The following is a 10,767-nucleotide window of genomic DNA, read 5'->3' as shown; positions in this document are numbered from 1 at the left end:
GGTAGTGACTTATCCAGGGTGTACACCGCCTTCCGCCCGAATGCAGCTGAGATAGGCTCCAGCGCCCCCCGCGACTCCAAAAGGGAATAAGCGGTAGAAAATGGATGGATGGATGGATGGCATACAAAACATATGAAATTAGCTTAAAAGCTAGCATAAAATATTTGCATGCTAACATTAGCATGCTAATGTAAGAGACGTTAGCATACTTCCAAGATGGCGCCAAGCATCAAAATCTAAAATTTTTAGGTTCAAACATACAAATTTAGCTAAAAAGCTAGCATGCTAACATTAGCATGCTAATATAAGAGACGTTAACATACTTCCAAGATGGCGCCAAGCATCAAAATCTATCATTTTAAGGGATAAACTTACAAAACATATGAAATTAGCTAAAAAGCTAGCATTGCCAATGCTAATATAAGAGACATTAGCATACTTCCAAAATGGCGCTGAGCATCAAAATCTATAATTTGTAGGGTTAAACATACAAAACATATGACATTAGCTAAAAAGCTAGCATAAAATATTTGCATGCTAACATTAGCATGCTAAAAATAGAGACGTTAGCATACTTCCAAGATAGAACCAAGCACTGAAATCCATGATTTTTAGGTTCAAACATACACATTTAGCCAAAAAGCTAGCATAAAACATTAGCATGCTAACACTAGCTTGCTAATGTAAGAGACATTAGCATACTTCCAAGATGGCGCCAAGCATCACAATCTACCATTTGTAGGGTTAAACATACAAAACATATGAAATTAGCTAAAAAGCTAGCATAACATATTAGCATGCTAACATTAGAATGCTAATATAAGAGATGTTAGCATAGCTTCAAGATGGCACCAAGCACTGAAATCCATGATTTTTAGGCTTAAACATAAAATGTATAAAGTTAGCACAAAATGTCACCATGCTAACGTAAACATGCTAACGTCGGCATTATGACATATGACTAATTAGCGTACTTCTAAGATAGCGCCGAGCAATAAAATGCACTATTTTTGGGTGTAAACATACAAAATTAGCTAAAGAGCTAGCACAAACTATTAGCATGCTATTATCAACATGCTAGTATAAAATATGTTAGCATATTTCCAAGATGTGTCCGATCCAGGATTTGTAGGTTTAAATAAACACAATCAGTTAAAAAGCTAGCATAAAATTTAAGTATGCTAACATTATTTGTGTTTGGGTTTAAACATACACATTTAGCTATAAACCTGACATAAAATGTAACATAATGACATAAAGCTGTTTAAAAACTTTTTAACTGGAAGTAGAAGTACAATCCTGTCTTCTGGCCCTCCATAGCGTTTCTACTTACATGGATTATTCACTCCAAGCAACATCTGTAAGTTTTTCCAATACAACTAAAACAATTCCTGTGTGATGTCTGCAGGAGAGTTGTCATGCTAATATAACCACGCTAGCATTGTTAGTGTGAAGGTTTCCCTCTTGGGCGGGTTCTTCAGGAGCCCGGTAGCTAGTTTGAATACAAGTCTTTTATTTGCATGCACACACGCAGCCATTGCTTTCCAGCAATATATGTTTTTGTTTCAGTCTCGCGTCTCTCCCTGGCTCCAACTCCAACTCCCCTGTCTCGTGCCGGCTGCTGCTAATGAAGGCCACAGGTGATTAGATAACAAGCCCCAGCTGGGCAATCTACTCTCCTGTCGCTGTCTTCGAGGCCGGTTCTCGCGCACCCCGTTCCGCGGCAGGCCTTTAGGCCACGCCCCCCCCCCCCCCCTCCACAGTTAGCATTAGCTAATAAGCTAACACATTTACAAGTATCAGTGTTATTATTATTAACTTACGATAACATTTTTGTTGTATTCTTTCAGTTTTGTAAAGTCACCAAAACATCAGCGTGGAGTGATTGTGTCTGTTTATCATGACTTCTGTTTTGTTTGATAAACCGTTTTACTGCCCTGTCACAGACAGTGTCTGGCAACAATTAAGGTATGTAAATAAACATTACTGCAAAAATAACTCATGTCACAACATATATATCTGCAACTTATAGTCAGGTGCGACTTATATATGGAAAAAAAACATTTTCTTCCTAAAATCTAGTGGGTGTGGCTTATATATTTAATGCAAATTATGCTACTAATACTCCGACCTCCAGTTAGAATGTTTCTGAATGGTTTCTCCATTAGAACTATTTGTTTGCCCGTGCCGGCCGCCGTGCCCTCGTCATTTATTCAAAGGCCGCTCTTATTGTGGCGGCGCCTCACAAATGGCGCCGAGATTGAGTCAAGCAAAAGGCCTCGTCACAAACTCTTTTCCCCGCAGACACACCAGCACTGGAGCAGTTAAGTCCCAGACCAGTGACAATGTGTGTAAAGTCACTCACACACACACACACACACACACACACACACACACACACACACACACACACACACACACACACACACACACACACACACACACACACACACACACACACACACACATTCTTGTATGTGTTACCTTCTTGAGACCTGAGAAAAATGCCTCCCTCTTTAGGACCAACCTTTCTAGATGTATAAAGAAGTGTATTTACAACATTAATAATATATATATATATATATATATATATATATATATATATATATATATATATATATATACTATGCATGTATAAAAAAAGCTTTTTGTGAAAAATGAGTTGGAATTTCACAGGAAAAACGTAACATTTTGGCAGTATTATAATAAAAGTCCTCATTTTGCTCGACGCAAGTCAAAATTTTACATGAAAAACTGGACATTTGTGCAACATTATGATAAAAGTTGGAATTGTACTCAATAACAGTCGCAATTTTACAAGAAAAGCTTATTATTTTGGCAATTTTATGGCAAGAGTTGTAATTTTACTTGACAAAAGTCACACATTTATTAAAAAACTTTAACAATTTTGGCAAACTATAAAAATAATCAGAATTTTACTCGACAAAAGTCAGCATTTTATAGGAAAACTTTAAAAATGTTGGCAATTTTATAATAATAATTGGAATTTTACTCGGCAAAATTATGACGAAAGTCATCATGGGACTGATTAAAATTCACTATTTTAAAAGAACAACAAAAAAATTGGCAATATTGTGATTAAAGTCTGAATTTTATATGACAAATGTCACCATTTTGCATTAAAAAGTAAGAATTTTACATAAAAAAAATACTAATTTTACAAAAAAAATATTGCAATGTTACAGAAACAGAAAGAATATGAGAAATTGTTCCCAATTTTATGAGAAAAAAGTCGACACATTGTGAGAAAAAGACTGATTTTAGCCATTTTTATTTTTTGTTGTTGAATTTTTTGTTTGTAATTATTTTTTATCTTCCTTAATTACTTCAAGTTATAACAGTATGTCTCCATATACATATTTATTTGATTTTTTAAATATTTTTTGGCCAAAGGGGGCGCATTTCAATTTCTTACACACACTTGTTATTTCATATGTTGACCAGAGGGGGACATTTGTGCAATATTATGATAAAAGTTGGAATTTTACTCAATAACAGTCGCAATTTTACAAAAACATGTAACGCAGGTGCCAAATGTATACCTTTTTGTATTTGACTGGTATGCTCTTGCTTACTAGTTACTCTTTGAGCGCTGTGCGTGCTTCCTGGTCACGTGACTGCCGCGGTCCAATTAGCTGGGCTTATAAGCCGGTAGCAGGAAGTTGCCAGCTGACAGATCGATTGTTTGCTCGAGGTAGGTTTTTAATCCTCGTTTTTACCTGGAATATTGTGCTAACTAAGTATAAACTAAAATGCCTAATTTGTAACTTTATAGAGCCGACTACCAGCGCCGGAGTTTTTTTTCTCTCTCTCATTAAGCTGTTGGTGAGTCCATATTTATGAACATAGCACAGTTAGCATTTATCCCTCTTCGATTTTTTCCATTGCAACAGTCTTTGTAGCATATTATCAATCGTCTGTATACAAGGTTTATGATTTAAACCTTTTGATAACTATTTGTGTGTTAAATGTACTTTTAAATGTGTTTTGATAATAAGCATGTTATGATTAGCAGCACTGATGCTGCTAATAGTTATTTTGACATTTTATTGCATATTGTGATTTTGATGTTATTGATTTATATTGTACAATATGGAGGAAGAAGATATGTTGTGTACACATGGATTTAAAAGAATGTTCCTGGCTCTTACACAGGCCAGGCTTTTCTTGTTTTGATGGCGAGCTAAAGAAAGGAGCATCTAGTCCAAGGAGTATTCTTGGAGGATTCCAGCCAGAAACCCCACCACCTGTTCGGTTTGGGCGGGTAGGAGGCTCTCGAGCCGACCCTTTACGTTTTTTTTCCATCTTTAACCTGCAGTACACGAGCTGTACTGACATCCTTTTTTTTCTAAGAACTCTAAGTCTGAACTGAGATTTATTCAGATCCAGAAATATTAATTAATGAAATTTGAATTGTATGTATGTATATAGTCACTGTTGTCCCGATTTATTTCATGTTGAATGGCCATTCAACTTATTGTGTGTATATATCTGCTGTCCCTCACAAATTGTTTAAATACACGGTGTCAGCCAAACTACAGTTTAAGCTCTGCCTTCTCTCTCCAAGTCGAAACCCTAGACTTCTGTTCTGAGCCCATAAAACCCCGTATATACAGTATTGCATTACATTTGTAGTACATATAGGTTACAAAATTAGTGGCAAGCTAGCCAGGAGCGAGAGCAGCTTAAGTTGTGTGTTTGTGTCTGTGTGTGGACAGAGTATAACTTTACAATGGACATAATTGAGAAACATGGCATAAATATACATAATGCAGTATTGATTGAGTGTGATACAAAGGCTGAAGAAAATGAAGAGGTCGTGGAATTTTTGTCTAAATACGGTTCGATTGGTCAGTGTGAGATTATTGATGATTGGGAATCTGAGTTTAGGCATAAGTGGGTTGTTGAGTATAATTTTACTGATGCTATTAACGCGCTGCGTCACATTTTGCCTTACACTTTTGTGAGTCGAAATGGTAAAATTTATGAAATATCCGAATTGTCCGCTGTTTGCGCTACTCACATAGAGAAACAGAAAACAAACGCATATTTATCTGATTTAAAAGAGTTAGCTAAGCTAACTGGTAAGGACTTTACGGAGGTCCTCAACGATGTGATGTCCCTGCTTGGTCACTCTGTTACGCAGCTTGGCCCAGTCCAAGCTAAAACTCTGACAACTTCTGCTGCCCAAGCAACACAATCAACTCCCACTGCCTCTACCGAGAGTCAGGAATTGCTCTCTGATCACACTGAACATAAACCCCAATCCCAAACCAGAACCTCTCTCCCAAATATTGCTGCACCTACCTTGAACCCACCAGAAGTCCAACGTTATGTGGTTGAGCACATTGTTAAAAACGAAGACAGCGCGATGCTTCATCTCTCCAGCCAGCGTCTCAGAGTATTTTCTGGGAGGTTGCCCCGGCCTCAGAATGAAACCGATTATGAAACATGGCGTGTTACTGTGGATTTACTGTTAAATGATTCCTCTGTTTCCGATTTGCAGCGATCGCGCAAAATCTTTGAGAGTCTTCTGCCTCCCGCTGCCGACATGGTCAAGCACTTGAAGCCTGAAACACGGCCTGCAGTCTATCTCCATATTCTGGATTCAGCGTACGGCACTGTGCAAGACGGAGATGAGCTTTATGCTAAATTTATGGATACGTTCCAAGACGCAAATGAAAAGGCATCATCATACCTTCAGCGGCTGCAAGTTGCTCTCAATTTAGCTGTTAAGAGAGGGGGAGTTCCATACGAGGAGACCAATAAACACCTACTCAACCAGTTTTGTAGAGGCTGTTGGGACAATGTCTTAATCTCCGAGCTCCAACTCAGGCAACGTAAGCAAAATCCGCCATCCTTCGCTGAACTATTGCTGCTATTGCGCACAGAAGAGGACCGAGAAGCAGCTAAGACCCTTCGCATGAAGCAGCATCTCGGCCCATCCAAGACAAGAGCCGCAACTCAAGCACAATACGCTTATGCTGGAGGGGAAGATCATGAAAGTACAACACTGGAAAAACTTACAAAGCAACTGGCAGATATACAGAGACAATTGACAGCTTTGATCGCCGCCCAATCAGGAAAAAAACAAGCTGTACCAGCGAAGACACCATCGACTGGTGCTGGTTCCCCACATGCCAAACCTGCTGCTCGACACTACGGTTCTGCACAGTCTGGACCAAGACCCGGTTATTGCTACCAATGTGGTGAAGAGGGGCATATTAAAGCAACATGTGACAGTCCCCCAAATCCTGCTCTGGTCTCATTCAAGAAAAGACAACAGGCAGAGAAGCTGCAGAGATGGAAGCAGTCAAGCACAGGTCATTCTTTAAACTGACCCCAGTTCCTGTTACGGGACGAATTGGAACTGCTTTGGATCAAAAATGTCCCAAGAATCTTACAACTGTTACCTGCACTGAGCTTACTCCTTCTTCTCCAATCACAAAAACATGTCTACCGAAAGGGTTGATTGGATCGAAATGTACAAGTGAAGTCCGCATCGCTGGTCAAGTGTGCTCCTGTTTACTTGATACTGGATCCCAAGTTACAACTGTTCCTGTGGCAGTTTATAATAAATATTTTTCTCAAGAACCTTTGAAGTCTCTCTCTGACCTTCTGAAAGTTGAAGGGGCAGCCGGCCAAACTGTACCCTACCTGGGCTACATTGAAATGATAGTTACATTCCCCAAAGATTTTGTGGGTGCAGACACAGAAGTAGCAACACTAGCACTTGTGGTTCCGGATTCCCGTCCAGTGTTTCAATCACAAGTACTGATTGGTATGAATACCCTTGAGCCATTGTACGACCAATATGTGGAAAGAAATCAAGGCACTTTCCAGCCAGAGACACATGGATACAGAGCTGTCCTGCAACTGCTCCAACTGCGGCGCCAACAAACACAGTTGGGCAGCGAAGGTGTTTTGAGAGTTTCAAGTAAAGCATCAGTTACAATTCCCCCAGGCCACACGGTTGTGGTTGAGGGCTCCATCTATGGCAACACTCCAACTGCAGGCTGTTGTGTACTCATTGAACATCCCTCATCTCCAGTGGCTGGTGGACTCTGTGTGACAAGTTGTCTCATTACCATTGCAAAGAATACCCCCCATAAAGTTCCCGTCATTCTCAAAAATGAGTCAGAGCAAGAAGTGTCCATTCCATCTCAGAGCACCATTGCAAATCTCGTCATGGCACCTCAAATCTTGTCACATCAAACTTCTCTCTCATCCGAACCCATTGCAAGTTCTTCGCACCATCTGCATTTCGATTTTGTTGACTCACCCATCCCAGAGGAATGGAAAGACAGGATTATAAGCAAACTGAAAGAAATACCGGAGGTCTTCTCTTGTCACGATCTGGATTTTGGAAGAACTGGAAAAGTCAAACACCACATCAAACTGAATGACGAGACACCATTCAAGCAGCGCCCAAGGCCAATACATCCACAGGATATAGAGGCAGTTCGACAACATCTGCGAGATCTTCTGAAAACGGGAGTAATCAGAGAGTCCGATTCTCCTTTTGCCTCACCTATTGTAGTTGTGCGCAAGAAAAATGGTGATGTCCGTCTGTGTATTGACTACAGAAAGCTAAACCTCCAAACCATTAAAGACGCCTATGCTCTCCCCAACCTGGAGGAATCATTTTCAGCGTTGACTGGCTCAAGATGGTTTAGCGTGCTGGATCTCAAGTCTGGTTATTACCAGATTGAGATGAATGAAGCGGATAAAGCAAAAACTGCCTTTGTTACCCCGTTAGGATTCTGGGAGTTTAATCGCATGCCGCAAGGCGTTACCAATGCTCCCTCAACTTTTCAGCGCCTCATGGAAAAGTGCATGACAGATCTTCACTTGAAAGAAGTCCTTGTGTTCCTCGATGATTTGATTGTCTTTTCACAAACCCTGGAGGAGCATGAAAAGCGCCTGCTAAGAGTCCTCCACCGATTGAAGGAATATGGCCTCAAGTTATCCCTGGAGAAGTGCAAGTTCTTCCAAACCTCTGTACGGTACCTGGGTCATGTGGTGTCTGAGGAAGGGGTGAAGACTGATCCAGAGAAGATTTCTGCCTTAAAGACCTGGCCAATTCCACGCACCCTGAAGGAGCTAAAATCATTTTTAGGATTTGCTGGTTACTACCGAAGGTTCATCAAGGGATATTCCGCAGTAGCCAAGCCACTGAATGACTTGACAAGGGGCAATACACCACCCCGTAGGACTGGACAGAAAGGGTCCAATTTCAAGTCACACGGCTCGAAACATACAGCTTTTGGAGGAAGGTGGTCGTCAGAATGTCAGAGTGCCTTTGAAACCTTGATTGAGCACCTAACTACTGCACCTGTTCTGGGGTTTGCAGACCCGAAGAAGCCATACATATTACATACAGATGCTAGTGCCATAGGTCTCGGTGCAGCTCTTTATCAAGAGCAAGATGGTCATTTGAGAGCCATCGCGTATGCTAGTCGTGGGTTATCCACAAGTGAGTCGCGATATCCTGCTCATAAACTCGAATTTCTAGCATTGAAATGGAGCATTACAGCCAAATTTCATGATTATCTGTATGGTGCTAATTTTGTTGTGGTTACAGACAACAACCCATTGACATACATCCTGACATCTGCTAAACTTGATGCTGCCAGTCACCGTTGGCTTGCTGCACTTTCAACATACACTTTCACGCTTCAGTATCGGACTGGCAAGCAAAACCTTGACGCTGATGCGCTGTCACGCCGTTCCCATGATTCATCTCTTGATACTTCCTCTGATCTAGATCTCGTCCGTCAGTTCACCGATGGGCACAGCAGTGAACCAGGATATGAAATTTCCCCAGAAGTCGTCGCGGCCATTTGCCAAAGTCGTCTTGTGAAAAACTGCAATTCAACCAGTTCTACCGATTACCCTCCCATCACACTGGTTGAGTCCATGACCACCTCTGCCAAAGCCATCCCTGAGAGTTATCGGGACGAAAATCAGCATGGGTTGCTGGTTGTGCCAGCCTTGTCTATTGAGGAAATCAGGGAGAAACAGAGATCTGATCAATCCATCCGAGAGGTCATTCACCAGTTGGAAACGGGAGAGCATGTACCCCCAACAGTGAGACACGAGCTTCCCGAATTGGCCTTGCTTCTTCGAGAATTGAACCGCCTGCAATTGGTGGATGGTGTCCTCTACAGAAGAAGGAAAGATGGAGATGAAGAACTTTTCCAGCTCATTTTACCTGAAGAGTTGAGGGCTTTGGTTATGAAAAGTCTTCATAATGACATGGGACACCTAGGTGTTGAGCGAACACTAGACCTCGTACGTTCTAGATTTTTTTGGCCACATATGTCAGTAGATGTTGAAACCAAAATCAGGACTTGTGACAGGTGTGTCCGACGAAAATCCCCACCAGAGAGAGCCGCACCCTTGGTTAATATCACCACCACTAGGCCACTTGAGTTGGTGTGTATGGATTTTCTATCTCTAGAACCTGACCAGAGTAACACCAAAGACATACTTGTTCTTACAGACCACTTTACTAAGTTTGCTGTGGCTCTACCTACCCCTAATCAAAAAGCACATACCGTTGCACGTTACTTATGGGACCACTTCATAGTTTACTACGGCATACCCGAGAAACTTCATACTGATCAGGGACCAGACTTTGAGTCTAAGCTCATAAAAGAACTCTGTGAGATTGCTGGTATTAAGAAGACAAGAACTACTCCATATCATCCACGAGGGAACCCGGTAGAGCGCTTTAACCGAACTCTATTAAGTATGCTTGGAACCTTGGAGCCCAAGCAGAAGAAGCGATGGAAAGAATATGTGAAACCACTTTGCCATGCGTACAATTGTACCAAGAATGATGTAACTGGCTATACACCCTATGAATTAATGTTCGGTCGCTCACCCCGCCTTCCAGTCGATCTTGCTTTTAGTCTTCCAGTCCGAGGAAAGCAGTCAAAGTCACATTCCCAGTATGTTGAGCATTTATGTTCCCGGCTCGAGCAAAGTTTCAAGCTTGCTGCTAGATATGCGCAGAAATCTGCAGAACACAATAAAAGAAGATTTGATAAACGAGTTACCCCATCTAGTTTGGACGTTGGTGGTCGTGTTTTAGTTCGCAATGTGAAACTGCGAGGAAAGCACAAACTTGAGGATAAGTGGGAGCGTGAGGTATATGTCGTTCTCAGCCGTGCTGGTGACCTTCCAGTATATACAGTGAGACTAGAAAGGGATGACAAGGCTCCAACTCGAACTCTTCACCGTGATCTTCTACTGCCCTGTGAGTCTCTTCCGAGTGATACTTGCCAAAAGTCTCCTGAGGCAACGCCTCCTCGCAGGCCAGTGACCAGAAGCCAGCAGCAAGAGACACCACTTAGTGAGAATCATGACAATTCTGAAGATGAAGATGATTGCCAATTACCTCTATTTGCAAACCTTTCACCTGGAACCTTAACTGTTGAAAAAAACATCCTACCATCACTTGACAATGCTCCAGAGTGTATACTTACTGAACCTGTGAAACCTTACTTACCTGATCTAGGGAAGTCCTCTGCCAATCCAGCCACATCGCCGCCTCCATCTGTGGGAGAAGATCATCAACACTTACCTGCATCCAATGAGCCTGTTATCTTTTCAGCTGAAGAACCTGAAATTGGAGAACAAGATAAAATGGATGGAGAAACGGAGAAGAGTGGCCAAGCAGAGACCTCCCCAGAGTCTACCAACCCTGCCCTTACCCAATCGGTTGTGTTTGACTCTGAG

General features: G+C 41.6%; 1 protein-coding gene across 1 annotated transcript; it reads left to right on the top strand.

The window, feature by feature from the left end:
* Positions 1–3,558: 3,558 nt before the first annotated feature.
* LOC140679531 (zinc finger CCHC domain-containing protein 18-like) lies at positions 3,559–6,610 on the top strand. The gene is made up of 2 exons (XM_072915056.1): positions 3,559–3,846; positions 4,177–6,610. The coding sequence occupies exon 2, from the start codon at positions 4,754–4,756 to the stop codon at positions 6,359–6,361; it is 1,608 nt and encodes a 535-aa protein (XP_072771157.1). The 5' UTR covers positions 3,559–3,846; positions 4,177–4,753; the 3' UTR covers positions 6,362–6,610.
* Positions 6,611–10,767: the final 4,157 nt, after the last annotated feature.

Source organism: Nerophis lumbriciformis, linkage group LG18, assembly GCF_033978685.3.
Source record: "Nerophis lumbriciformis linkage group LG18, RoL_Nlum_v2.1, whole genome shotgun sequence".
NCBI classification, from domain to species: domain Eukaryota; kingdom Metazoa; phylum Chordata; class Actinopteri; order Syngnathiformes; family Syngnathidae; genus Nerophis; species Nerophis lumbriciformis.
Note: the sequence above shows the minus strand (reverse complement) of the source record. Positions and strands in the feature narration are given on the sequence as shown.

Bases quoted from the DNA above. Each gene is read 5' to 3' on its own strand.
- LOC140679531 (XM_072915056.1), top strand. From the start codon at position 4,754: ATGGACATAATTGAGAAACATGGCATAAATATACATAATGCAGTATTG.